Consider the following 15,185-nt stretch of genomic DNA (forward strand, 5'->3'; position numbering starts at 1 on the left):
ATGTCATTTATTTTCAACTTAGGATTTACCAGGCACATAACTACTTTATGTGCACTATTTCTCTCTCTTTTTCTGAGAAAGGGTCTGGCTTTGTTGCCCAGGCTGCAGTGCAATGGCACAATCTCGGCTCACTGCAACCTCCGCCTCCCTGGGCTCAAGTGATCCTCCCACCTCAGCCTCTCAAGTAGCTGGGGCTACAGGCACATGCCACCATGCCTGGCTAATTTTTGTATTTTTAGTAGAGCTGGGGTTTTGCCATGTTGCCCAGGCTGGTCTCGAACTCCAGAGTTCAACAAATCCACCTGCCTCGGCCTCCCGAAGTGCTGGGATTACAGGTATGTGAACCACCACATCTGGCCTGGGCACTATTTCTCTTAATCAATTTAATAATCAGAGGAGAAAGGTATAATTATTTGCATTCTGCAGACTAAAAAACATGCTCAGCAAAAAGTTATCAGTTCCATTCAAGGATTCAAACAGGTCCAAGAAGGCTTTTGGTATTAATGGGACTCCCATCTTATTTATTTTTTTTGGTGGAGGGAAGCTCCCATATTAAAGATAAGGAAACTGAGGTTCAACATGAAACAATGGGCAGCCTAGCTACACATCCACTCTCTTAACATCCAGCATTCTGATGCTGCTGATGATCGTCAACTAACATTTTCTGACTATTTAGTGTATGACAGGAATTGTGATAAGCATTTTACACAGATGATTTCTTTTTAGAGAAGCGTAAGGAACATGGGCTCTAGATAAAGATCACCTATGCCTGAATTTGGGCCATGCCACTTATTCACTGTCAGCTATCACTTCTCTGTGCCTCAATTTCCTTATAAGGATGTTACAAGAAATAAATGAGTCAGTAAAGACAAAACACCCAGAACAGTCACTGGCATATCATAATAAATGGTTTCTAAGGTTTATTGTTAGTGATAACTCGATAACTGTTTATTCCAGCACAGATCATGTCTCAGGTACAGTTGGAGTGGTTGGAAATTCAACAGTGAATAACAGGCAAAGTGCTAGCTCTCAAAAAGTTTACATTTTTGTGGCAGAAGTCAGACAGCAAATACACAAATATATGTGAGATGCCAGTGAATGTCATAAAAACAAATCAAAGGGGAATAACAAATGATTAAGTATTATTTGTATAAAGGGTAGTCAATGATGGACACTGATATGATGATATCTGAGCAAAGATCTAAATAAAGGAGATGAGGAAGGGAATTATACAGTTATATGCAGAGAAAAAGTGTTCTACAGGTGGAACAGACTATGTAAAGGCCCTGCAGCTGGAGGATGCTTGGGAAGGCAAGTGTAGCTGGAGCAGGCTGCATGAGGGCAGCGAGTAGAAATGAAGCTTCACACAGACCCTTACAAGTCATGATAGTAGGGTTCTTTCTCAATGAGAAAGGAAGTCAATGGCATGCTGTGCACAGAGAAGTGACATCACAGGATTTTCATTTTTCATGATTAGTGTATACACCATGCAGAATAGACAATGGGGACCAAAGGAAGAAGGAGGGAGACTAGGAGGAGACAGCAAGATTCTGGGTGAGAAATAATAGCCAGGTTAATATTCACCTTATGTTCACAGATTGGCAAGAGAATTTTAGGGAATTACATAATCTTCCCTAGATCGCACAGCTATTTGGAGGTAGGCATGGGATTCCTCTCCAGCAAGAACATGCATGAATATTTAAGGGCACAATGAAACGAAGAAAAGGCACCTATGTCTTAAAAACAGAAAGGAACTTAACTCAAGCCTGCTTATGTGAAGTTAGACAAGGCCTTTAGATCATGTTAAGAATTTTGGTGGGAGCTAAACGATGAGAACACATCCACATAAAGCAGGAATTAAGACACTGGGGACTAACAAGAGTGGCGGATGGGAGGAGGGAGAGGATCAGAAAAAATACCTGGTTGATGAAATAATCTGTAAACCAAACCCCTGTGATATGTAGTTTACCTACATAACAAACCTGCCCATGTACCCTTGAACCTAAAATGAAAGTTAAAAAGAACTTTGTTCCCTGCTTCAACACACTACAGTCTAGCATATTTCACACAAAACCCTACTGAAACTTTCCTCAGTCCTTAAACTGCAATGCCTGACACCATGTTCTCGTGCCCCACTAGAGCTGACATCCCCACTCTGCTCTTAAACGAAACTCGTCATTTTCTTTACACGTCTGTTTGCCACTTTAAGAGTCTAGTTGCATCCTGATACATATTTCCACTTCTCTGCTATATGCCTCTCCATGGATTCCCAACAGCAGCTAAATACTATGCCCCAAATAAAATCATTCTTTTGTTCCTACTCTTAAGCAATATATTCCTATTCATGCCATTGTCATCTAGCTTCCTCAGTCTTACCACCAAATATGAGCACTAAGACACCCAAAAGTAACCAACTGAGGATAAGGAGGGAGAGGGTATGTTTTTGAAAAGCTGAGTTAGATTATGATAGTCCTGATACTGAGAAGGGTTAGCTAGCTAGTCCGTGTTTAGTGAAGTAAACAAAGCATTAACTTCACACAACACAGATGCCCTCATAAAAAAAATGCGGTGTGAACAGTCTGTTCTTACAATAGACTTCCATTTTTTTTTAAAAAAGGGAAGAATGGAAATAGAAATTTATCATTTAGCAAAAATTACAGTAATAATCACTGCAAGACAGAATCATCAATGAATGCTAAGATTAGTGGGTGAAAGTGAGAAACAGAATGTTGCAGTATCGATGTATCTTCCCAGAAGATATTTCTTAATTATAAAGGGGAAACAGTAACCTTGTAGTGGAGAAACCTGGCTTCCATTACCTTAACCAAATGATCCAGGTTAGAACCACCTGTAAATTGAGTTGTGCCATCATTATGGACTTCCTGATACAATGCAATGAGAAAGGTATGACATCTTGACTGCGGCAGTTTTGCCAAAAACGCAAAACCTTAATCATAAAAACAATACCAAACTCAAATTGAAGAACACAATACAAATAACCAGTGAGTATTCTTCAAAAATGTAAAGGTCACAATGACACAGATTAAGGAACTGTCTCAGATTAGAGAAGACTTAAGGAGACATGACCGTAATGTGGTATTCTGCATTGATCCTGAACCAGAAAAGGAAAGGTAAGTGGAATAATTGGGAAATGTGAATAACTCATATAGATTTGTTACTAGGACTGTATCAATGTTAATCTCCTGGTTTTACTAGCTATATTATATAAGATTTTAATATTTAGGGAAACTGGCTGAAGGGTACACAGGATTTCTGTGTACTATTTTGCAACTTTTGATTTTATATTGAGAATTTTAAAATTCCCACATATACAAGACTGACCCTTTTGTAGCTGTGGTGACAAACACCCCCCCCCATACACACACAAAACCAATTTTAAATCAGCTTGGTCAATAAATATCAGTTGTACAGCCACAGACCCACTCGAAACTAATTTTAAAGCACCTGATAACTTGCCTCAATGAACATGCATCTGCAAGTCAACTGATTGGCGGCAGCTTCTTTAATTCAGCCAAACAGGAACTAACTCTAAAGCACATGCTTCTAAAGACAAACAGTCTAACTTGGGTAACCATGCATCTAAAATTAATGCCAACCCATTCCCACCTCTGAAAGTTGGCCAGCTTCTCAACTTAATACTTCCAAAAACCTTGTATAGTATCAGTAGTATGTTCCGCTCAGGGAGACAGTGACTGCTCAGCACAGCTTTCCCTTAACAGCATAATAAAGCCACTTTTTTCCAATTCAGATAATGAATGATCATGATGTCAGACTTGGACAATACATTAAGTAGTAACACCTTTTTTTTTTAAGCAAAAAAATGATTATGACAAAAGGCGGTATATCAGTTACCTCCGGAAGCAAAGAACAGAGAATGAAATTGGGAATGGGCACACCTCTAATGGGCTACAATTAATCAATTCATACATAAAGACAATAAATATGTTGCTGATAGGAAACACATAAACAAAGAAAGAGGGGCACTACGTACTGGTAACAGAAAGAACAGATGAAGATATTATAATCATGAAGTTATATGTACTTAGCCTTAAAATCATAAAGAATCACAAGACAGAATTACTAAAAAAAAAAAAAAGAAAATCGACAATTACAGTTGAATGCTTTCTTTGAGATGAGCATGTAGCAAAATATATATATGTGTATAATATATACAATTGAATACATTAAATGGCACTTTTCAAGCAAAGTATGAACAATATAATCTTCAAATAACATGACAATAAGCTTGAAAAAATGTACACAAACACACTCACCCTCTTTATAATAACAGAACATACCTTCTTTTCAAAAGGAATGAAAACATCAACTAAGTACTAAGGCACAAAGAATCACCTCAACATAGTTTAAAAAAGTCAACACCATAAAATTGCTATTCTTCCTATAGTGCAACAAAACAAATCAATAACCAATAATCTTTTCTTTTATAAGCACATATGGCAGAAACCTAAACAATACACTTAATCACCCCTTGGTTTCTTCCAAAAATCTTGAAACAAATACCAAAACTCTGACTGATAATAAAACACTATCTAACAAAGTTGTGAGACACAGACACAACTAAAATGACCATTTATAGTAAAATACATTTATCAGTAAACATGAATGAATGAAAACAAGTGAGCTAAGTGTTCAATTTAGAAATAAGTGGTAAACAGAAATAAAATATAACTCTCATAATAGCAATATATTATAGAGTAAGAATTAACTTAGTAAAGATGACACAAAGGCTTTGCAGAGAAGACATTAGAAGGCATCAAAGACAATGGACACAGATGTCATGGACAAAATCCAGATGAGGGGAAACGTGTAGGACAAGCAACACAGCTTCCTTAACAAACTGCAAGCAAAGGGGAGAAAATGGATAAAGATGCTATAGATTACAAAGACAAAAGACAAAGGGCACACCTAATTTGGATCCTAATTCGAATAATTTATCTTTAAAAATTTTGTCATGGTATTTAATAAACAAGTCAAAATTTGAATATTAATGGGATAGTTTATGAAATTAAGAATTTTTGGAGATTTTTAACAATTTTTGGTTATACTTTAGAGCAGTAGTTCTGAACCTTGGGAGATTCTGCCCCCTTCCTGTTTCCCCTAGGGGACAACTGGCAGTAACTGGGCACATTTTTGCCTGTTACAACTGAAGAGGGTGGGGTGGTGGGCTCCTATCATTTAGTGGGTAGAAGCCATACAACATATACAAAAGCTCCCTACAACAAAGAATTATTTGGCCAAAATGTTAATCCATGATTAAAATTAAAAACAACAAAGAAAAGCATGCTGTCATGTTATGGACAGACCATTTTGAAGTCTAAACTATTTCCATCGATTTATAACTTTGTCACCAAAAAGGAGTGGATGCACTGCTCATAAGAAATCTGAGAACAAAATTTTCTAACATTTCAAAATTTCTCCACTAAATAAAAAAATCTGATGTTAAAATATGAAAATATATTTCAAAATCAATTATACTGAAAGGAATGATCATGGAATATGGAAATTTATTGACCAAATTTCAACAAATGTTTACATAATTGCTGACTGGCAATGAAAAATCAGTATCATGGTTAAGCACACACAGATGGTGGTATCCCTTCTATTTAATTATGCATATCTTTGTCAAGAATACTTTTAGCTATGACAATCATTAAAAGCAATAACAAAATAAATAAAACCTGAAATAAGACCTTTCAATCAGAAGTGGGGCATGGTGGCTCATGCCTGTAATCTCAGTACTTTAGGAGACAAAGGCAGGAGGAGTGCTTCAGCCCAGAAGTTCGAGATCAGCCTGGGCAACATAACAAGACCTTGCCTCTACTAAAATAAAATAAAATCAACCAACCGTGATGGCATGTGCCTATGATCCCAGTACACAATGAGACCTTGTCTGTACAAAAAAATTATTTTAAAAATTAGTTGAGTGTGATGGCAAACACCTCTAGTCCTAGGTAACTGAGAGGCTGAGGAAGGAGGACTACTTGAACCCAGGAGTCAAGGCTACAGTGAGCTATCATCGTACCACTGCACTCCAGCCTGTGTAACAGGGCAAGACCTTGTCTCAAAACAACTATTTAACCAAGATTTTCTTTAAAAAATAAACCATACTAGGCCAGGCACAGTGGCTCACACCTATAATCCCAGCACTTTGGGAGGCCAAGGCGGGCAGATCACAAGGTCAGGAGATCAAGACCATCCTGGCCAATATGGTGAAACCCTGTTTCTACTAAAATACAAAAAATTAGCCAGGTGCGGTGTCATGAGGCTGTAGTCCCAGCTACTCGGTGACACTATCTCAGCTCACTGCAACCTCCACCTCCCAGGTTCAAGCGATTCTCCTGCCTCAGCCCCTCAAGTAGCTGGGATTACATGCGTGCACCACAATGCCTGGCTAATTTTTGTACTTTTGGTAGCGACGGGGTTTCACCATGTTGGCCAGGCTGGTCTTGAACTCCTGGTCTCAAGTGATCCACCTGCCTCAGCCTCCCAAAGTGCGGGGATTACAGGTGTGAGCCACCACGCCTGGCCCACTGTATGCTTTAAAATTTTCTACTTTAATGTATACTTTATAGCCTACATTATACAATCAATATGTTGACCATAAGTGAATAAATAAAAAATTGATTAAATATTTTTTCCTGACTCAAGCTCGTAACAAATACTACCTACTTAAGTAGGCTCTCCCAGCATCCCAGAAACAGGTAAGCTCCCACCTGCCCCTGGACTGACTGGGAAGGCGCTGGGGACAGGCTGGGGTGCACATGCACACTTCAGGAGTGATTTTCAAACTCAGCCTCAGACCCTAATGATCAACAGAAGTTCCCCTGGAGCCTGTGGGGATTGGGAAGAGCTGGTGGCTACCCCTGCCACGGCTCTGGGCCTTCCAGTGACTTCTGAAGGAATTTACCATTCCCTTATTTACATGTTCCATATGGTATTAACCAACATGTGTTCCCAACAATCTCGTTAGGTTTTTTCACTTTTTACTTTATAAAAAGTGTGTCATGCTGTACGTCATATTCCAGGACTTTTTTTAATTGAGGTAAAATTCACATAAAATATTAACCATTTTAAGGTGTGAAATTCAGTAGTATTTAGCGTACTCACAAAGTTGTGCTAGGACTTATTTTGTCACATGATGTTATACAGCTAAGTTTCATTCATATTGTTACTTGTACCTGTAGTTCATTCATTTTGACTTGTGTGACATTCTACTGTGTGAATAATCCCCAAGTGACTTGTCACTGCTTATGCCATGAACATTATTGCAGTTATAGCCTAGTATAGAAACTAGAGCTAGAGTCTCTGAAAGAGAGAACTTGAAGGGGAGCTGCAGGATGGTAGGGCCCACTCCACTTGACATTCAAGAGGATCCCAAGCTGGTTTCCCAGGTGGTTTCACCAATTTATTAAAACATTCTCCCTAGCAGTGCAGGTAAAAGACTGTCAGGTCCACAGCCTCTCCAGCTATACAGAGTGTCAGACAGTTGACTTTTTGCCAACTGGGTAGTTTCACTGAGGTATTGATTTGCATTTCCCTGATCAATAATGAAGTTGACAGTGCCTTCTATGTTAATTGGCCAAACTTATTTTCTCTTTTATGAAAATACCTTCATGTCTCTTGCCTATCTATTATTGAGTTGTCTGCAATTTTTTTTTTTTTTTTGAGACGGAGTCTCGCTCTGTCGCCTAGGCTGGAGTACAGTGGCACGATCTCGGCTCACTGCAACCTCTGCCTCCTGGGTTCAAGTGATTCTCCTGCTTCAGCTTCCCCAGTAGCTGGGATTACAGACGTCCGCCATGGTGCCTGGTAATTTTTGTATTGTTAGTAGAGACAGGGTTTCACCATGTTAGTCAGGCTGGTCTCGAACTCTTGACCTCAGGTGATTTACCCACCTTGGCCTCCAAAGGTGCTGGGATTACAGGCGTGAGCCACAGTGCTCAGCCAGCAATTTTTATATTGATCAGCACTCTTACCACCACCCTTTGTTGACTACATGTGTTACAAACATCTCCCACTTTGCAACTTGTTCTTGTACTTTGAAAATGTATCTTTTGCAGAATGTCCTAATCTTAGCACAGTAGAATTTGCCAGTCTTTCTTTTTATAGTGAACATTTTGGAGCTCTTAAGAAAATCTTCCTATCCCAGGGCCAGAGATACATTCAACTATACTTTCCACTAAACTTATTTTTTTACAGTTTTGCATGTGATGTTTCACTACTTGTACATCTCGTAGATTTGTGTATTGAGGTAGGATCCAATGTTGTTGTTGCTCTTCTTCCTACATGGATAGCCATTTATCAATCCAGCCCTTCCTTTCTCCCAGTGACATGTCATGACAAAGAGCTCTCTAAGGTCATCCTGCCTGAGACAGTTATGACTAAATATGTGTGCTGCAAGCTAGCTTACCAAGCTGTTTGAAGAGTGAAGACCAAGTGAACAAGTCTATATTTCAGGTTTATTCAACAGTATGAATAGACTCTATAGCAGATAGCACAAAAGAACAAGCTATGTCCAAAAACATCACGGAAATCAAAATTTATACCCAATTATATTGCTGAGTCCTAGCACTTTCATTTGACTATTGAGATCTTACTTCTCAGAATTAAAGCCAGAACTGCAGATGCCCTCACATACCCACCTATGAACTTAGATGTCTGCAGGTGACAGAAAAAAATTTGTCATGTTCAGCTTCTTGTATTTACATATCTAATACAGGAGTAGAGAAGAAACAGCTGAGTGTTTGGATTCAATTTCCAGTATACCACCCATTTAAGCCATATGATCTCCAGGAAAACTTATTAAGCCTTTCCAAAGTACGGCTTTCTCACAAGTAAAAGGGCAAAAAGAGAGTAGTTACATGATAAGACTATCATAATAGAAATTAATTTTGATGAACTACATCAAATGTCTGACACACAGTAAACAACATGTGTTAAGATGGTAATACTGTTATTAACTTAAGCTAGTATTGTTTGGTTCCTAGCTGACAACAAGTTTCTAAACCATCACATTATTTTGCTTCTGGACTTCTTTTACACATGCATTGTCAATATATTATTTATTCAGTTTTCATTCAAATATTATTGGGTGCCTATTGTATACCAGGCATGACTAGAACGAGGAATAGAGGAGTGAAGAAAACAAAGTCCCTGAGAAAGATAAACAACACATATATAATATCAGTCTTCAGAGGTCTGTAAAAAATTAACAGAGTATATGAGCTGATGAAAAATCACAAGGAGCTTCAGGTAGGCAGTGGGCTTTTTAGGTAGCCAGTAGGAGACCATAGGAAAGCAGTAACATTCAAGCACATTCCTGGAATGAGGAGGTCCAAGCCATGCCTGGAAAAGGCAGAACATACTCAGCAGAGTCACACCAAGTTCAAAGGCCCCAATAAGAAAGCCAGGGGGCTAGAGTTGAGAAAGTGAAAAGTTGTAAAAGATAAAGGAAAAAAGGAAGGTGAGACAAAGCATTAATTAAGATGAAGGGCTATATTATTCAACAATTAAAAAGTCTGGCAATAGAGAAGAAATCATCACATCAGATCCCAACTTGAGTATTTACGGAAAGAACTCTAAAATATATTAAAGAATTTAATGGAAGGAAAACTGAAATCAAAGGGACTGATGTCACCAGAGTGGAGGAAGAAGAGGAAGGGCAGAAGGAGATAAGGATTGTGAGGTCATCAGAAACTGCAGAGTTTGCTCTGAGTGTGATGAGAAGCTACTGGAAGTTTCTGAGCCCAAATGATTTACAAATATAACTGGATGCCTTACATTCTAAGAGAGACATCAGCAAATCCCATCAGCTCCCTCCTTAAAAATACAACCCTGTACAACTGTTTCTCACCACTTCTATTATTATTCCCCTACTGCACCATCTTTTAGGATTTTTGCCTGGGTTATTGCACTAATTTGTTTATCAGTTTCCCTGCCTCCATCCAATCAAATCTATGATTTAATGCCCAAGGCAGGTGTAGGGAGACTAGAAAGAGAAGAAAACAGGTTACTGGAGCACCCCAATATTTAAAGGCTAAATAGTTCAGAAAGGCTATGAATGGTCAATGAAGGAAAACCAAAGCAGTTTGGTATCCAGGAAGCTAAGTAAGGAATATTTATTAAATTCTTGGTGATAATAGCTTGTATTGTAATTGCCTTCTATATCCCTAATGATGCTTTAAAAGATGTTTAAAATCTTTTTCATATGATATTAACAGGGTATAATCCTTTTCCCCCTGGTTACTATTTGTCTGATATACTTTGTTCCCTTTCTGCTGTTTTATATGTGAGTTCTTCAAATTAAAAATCAGTTACTATTTTGTTTCATGGAGCCAATGCATATTTAGATCTACCCAATTTTTTCCACCTCGCATCCGAGACCCTCCCCTTCAGAGATGATTTTCGTTTTTCCTAAGGTGTTTTTGTCAGAAGTTCCTTTGGTGGTAAATCCTCTAAGGAAAATGTCTCTATCTCACCCTGTTCTTGAATGGCAACTTAACTGGGCAAACAAATACAGGTTGCCAGCTACTTTCCTCACCACTTTGAACATATTATCCCACTATTTTCTTGGCATCTACTATTGTTGTTGAAAAGTCTGAATTTTTCTCTGGGTGTCATCCTGTCTTGTTCTCTGGTACAACAATATTTTACTATTAATACAATCTGCCAAAGCATCAGTTTAGTTTTATTGACTCTGTTTGGGATTTTATGTTAATCCTGTATTTGAAGGCTCATGTCATTCACTGATTATAAAATATTCTCAACCATTATCTCTTGGGATTATCTTCTCTTCTCCATTCTTTTTTATTCTATTCTTCTTGAGTTTCTATCAGAAATGGGTTGACCTCATTTTTCATGTTACATAAACTTACATTCGCATTTTCCATCTTTTCATCTCTCCGTAGTATGTTCTGGAAAATTTTTTGTCTTGTTTACTAATTTTTCAGCTATGTCTAATCTGCTATTTTATCGATCCTATGATTTCTAGAACTTCTATTTGGACTATCCAAATTCTCTTGGTCATTTTTGATAGTCTCCTGTTCCTTACTGACACTTAAATTCCTCCCCTTTTAAATATACAGAACCATCAGTATTAACCCTCATAACTCTTGAAAATACCTCATCTACTATGCATGTAACTTTCACTAATCTTTTTTTTTTTTTTTTTTGAGACAGAGTCTTACTCTGTCACCCAGGCTGCAGCGCAATGGCATGATCTCGGTTCACTGCAACCTCCGCCTCCCAGGTTCAAGTGATTCTCCTGCCTCAGCCTCCAATGTAGCTGGGATTACAGGCACCAGCCACCAAGCCCGGCTAATTTTTGTATTTTTAGTAGAGACAGGGTTTCACTCATGTTGGCCAGCCTGGTCTCAAACTCCTGAACTCAAGTGATTCGCCTGACTCAGCCTCTCAAAGTGCTGGGATTGCAGATGTGAGCCACCACACCCGGCCAACTTTCACTAATCTTAAAAGCCTAGCTACATTTTCAGAGTATTTAAGACAACATTATTCCCATATTGAGATAGGCAATCTAATTTTTAAAACCTGTACTATGAAGCCAGACAGCTAAATTTGAATCAAAGCTGTGTCACAAACTATGTAACTACAAGTTTATCAATTTTGTTTTCATGTGCAAAATAAGAACTACGATAGTCTCTAACTCATAGGGTTTGGGGACAGTTAAATGAAATGTATATTTAAGTTATCTGGTGCAAGCAGCATACAGATGGCAGAGTCCCTGGCTCAGCCACTTGTGATGACAAGGCATCAATGTCATCATCATCATCATTAGTATTATTATGAGCAGAAGTATCCTGATCACCCTTTAATCTAGTAGAGTCAATCTATGAGAAATTCTACATAACCCCACCTAAATTTTTCTTCCTTTTGAGGATTCAAGACTCAGTCAGTAAAGCAGTGCCTATTCAATTTTACTTGAAACAAAGTAAATAAATTGGCTTAAAAGAACAACAACAATCTACTAAGAGATTTACATTCAATGACCATTTTATAGAGCACTAAGGATTTCATTATAACAAAGTCTGTATCTGACATGTCCATATAAACCAAGATAATAGAATTGTGTTAAATAAAAGTACCTTGACACAGGAGGATCACCTGAATATGGGAGTTCAAGACCAGCCCAAGCAACACAGCAAGATGACCATCTCAAAAAACACAACAAAACAAAACAAAAACCCTGCAGGTATTTTAATCTAACTTTTACATATCCTTTGTTTTGGAATGCTCACTTGCTTAACTGACTAAATAGTTGGAAGTCAAATCTTCTCTAGCCATTGATGTGAACCAACGAAACTATATTCTCAAGGAGTATTTTGTTAGCTCGGTACCAGCTAGCTGACAAATTTGAAAATACAGCTGTATTTCTTTGATGAACTCTGTAACTGGGGTAGGGGTTTATTCGACATAAGATTTATTCAGGCTGGGCATGGTGGCTCACACCTGTAATCCCAACACTTTGGGAGGCCAAGGTGGGCAGATTGTTTGAGCCCAGGAGTTTGAGATCTGTCTGGGCAACATGCTGAAACCCCATCTCTGCAAACAATACAAAAATTAGCTGGGCGTGGTGGTGTGTGCCTACAGTCCCAGCTACTCAAGAAGCTGAAGTGGGAGAATCGCTTGAGCCCAAGAGGCTGCAGGGAGCCATGTTCACGCCACTGTACTGCAGCCTGGGTGACAGGGGCGAGACTCTGTCCCAAAAAAAGAAAAAAAAATTATTCATCTAAACATGTTTTTCTTTTAAAATGTCTACCCTAATCAATCTAGATCCTCAAAGTTACTGACCCTTTGAATGCACTCTTCAATCTACAATTATCTTTATTTCTGTAGCATTGCCTATAAAAATTAGAACCCTAGTGAAAGAAGCCCATTTTTACAGGTTATACCTCTCTCAAATGTATTTTAGATGTACAATTTCCTAGTAACGTCTTGAGTTGCTTAGTAGTAAAAAAAAAAAAAAAAGAAAAATTATTAGGGGAGAACCAGAAAAAGAACAATTATAGGGAATTCTTTTAATTTGCCCTGAAATAATTTTATTTTCCTTAACATTTCAACAGAAGTCACTAAGAGATCATGTCTTAATTTTAACGTTGCATGTGAATATCAAATATACACTCACTCTTTGTAGGTGCGCTCTAGATTACAGGGCATAATAAAACAAGCTATGTAGCCCATTAGTAAGGTATTTAGGTTTGACAGCAACTCCTGCTACATAAAAGGATGACAAGGGATGAAAACGTAAAAAAAATATATGTATATATATATATACACACACGTATATATATATATATATACACACACACACACACACACATATATACACACATACACACACATATATACACATATATATATATGATTTGAGTTTTATTGGGAGCAAAGGTTGAAACAAAGTAGCACTGATGAGAAATCAGCTAGCAAAAGACCATCACAGAAAACTGAAATCAGATGGCTCAAAGTATAATTAATAATATCCAAAAGCTAGACTAGAGGTCTAGAAGAAATCACTGGTTAATAATTACTAACCAATTTTATTTATACCAGAGTTGTAATGACAAGCAGTGTGAAAATTAAACATATACATTTGTTATCTTGTGCATGTTTTTAAAGAGCAAAAGAAATCAAGTGTGCATCACACCAAAGCAGGTTTGTATCTTACTTCCACTCCTCTGGTGGGTGGGCAAGCTCATACTTCTCCCTCACACTGGAGACGCCCATATCCACGTGAAGCCAGTGAACCTCCTCTGACCGCAGGTGACTGAGGCGGAATCCATAGCAGGCCACATGCTTTACTTTGTGACTGTCCACTATCTTCTGAATGATGCCCTAAAACATACCCCCCACAAGAATGACTGTTATAAACTGAAAAAAAAAAACTATATGCTAAAAAGTAATGCAATGTTCATTTCTTTTAGTCAATTATCAGAAATCTTTGGTATGAGAATATCAAGTTAAATAAATTACTTAGGAATCTTTGTTTCTGAAATAGTATTTTCAAGAACAAGGAGAAGTTTTAGAAAAGAAAACATAAAGAGATTCTCTCCTCTTTATTAAAAAGGCATGTAAACTTAAAAATACACTTCTGCAATTCCATTGTCATCACCCCCCAAACCTGTCAAAGCACACCAGCTATCTTTCAGTTACTACTTTCTAAGGTCCAGACCCAAGGAGGGGTTATACTTTCTAAAACAGGGAGATCATACTGTTCAAGACCAGGCTGCAACATTCATAATCATTTTCTTTAAAAAACATACATTCAGGAACATACAGTTAAGGCTATGTTTCTGGTGACACTGGAAATACATGAAAAGTTCTTTGAATTCGGGCCTAATCAGTTTATAACTTGCTCTTTAAAAATTATTATGAAGCAATCTAAAATACTCCCAAATCTAATGCCTCTAACATGTGTTCCCTTGAGTTCAGAGGAGAAGGTCACCTTTGAATGAGGTCAGCAGGGAATGTTCCCTAGAGATGGTGAAATTTCTCCTGGAGCAATGGACAGGTTAAATGTTAGAACTGACTCTTGCCCTGTACCTACCTAGGTATGATGGCCATGAGAGAATATGTTGTTAAGTGGGCGGCATGTATGGAAGACTCATTTGGGAACATGACAGAACCATCTGCTGTCCTTTACATGAGGGTATGCAAATCACAACCAACTGTGACCTCAAATCTTTTAGGTGATAAGACAAGTTTTTTTTTTAAATGATGCTGATATTAAAATGAAAAATGTCTATGAAAGAAAATAATCACTGGTTTTTAAAATTAGCAATTAATTGAAGCTATAATAAAACTTGTAAGACATACATAAAAGTTCCTGCACTCATCAAGTATTGCTTTATTACAGTACAATGCTGCTGATCATGATAAAGGATATTATCCCCAGCCTTCTCAATAAGCAAAGACAAATCGTAACATGTACCATATACAAAAACTGTCCAAAACCCAGTATATGCACACTGAGGATGTGTGCTGCTGTGCTGTGCTCCCGATAATGGTACCTGGCATGTGGCAGACCTCCCAGGGCACTGAGTGAATGAAGTGGTAGAGTCAATCTCTCTTTCAGAAAACTCGATCCCAGGTACAAAGTTGTTTACCAAGCACAGGAAGTGGCAGAGAGA

General features: G+C 38.0%; 1 protein-coding gene across 19 annotated transcripts in view; it reads right to left on the reverse strand.

Moving 5' to 3' along the window:
* The window catches only part of PTK2 (protein tyrosine kinase 2), a 350,940-nt gene that overhangs the window by 218,280 nt on the left and 117,475 nt on the right, over positions 1-15,185 (reverse strand). For 14 of the 19 annotated variants that reach the window (XM_058444064.1, XM_058444062.1, XM_058444063.1 and 11 more), the window contains one exon: positions 13,724-13,890. The exons of the other annotated variants lie outside the window; for them this stretch is intronic. In XM_058444064.1, the coding sequence (XP_058300047.1) occupies positions 13,724-13,890 (167 nt within the window). The remainder of the gene's footprint in view (positions 1-13,723; positions 13,891-15,185) is intronic. 19 annotated transcript variants of the gene reach the window in all.

Source organism: Hylobates moloch, unplaced genomic scaffold, assembly GCF_009828535.3.
Source record: "Hylobates moloch isolate HMO894 unplaced genomic scaffold, HMol_V3 SCAFFOLD_9, whole genome shotgun sequence".
Lineage (NCBI taxonomy): Eukaryota > Metazoa > Chordata > Mammalia > Primates > Hylobatidae > Hylobates > Hylobates moloch.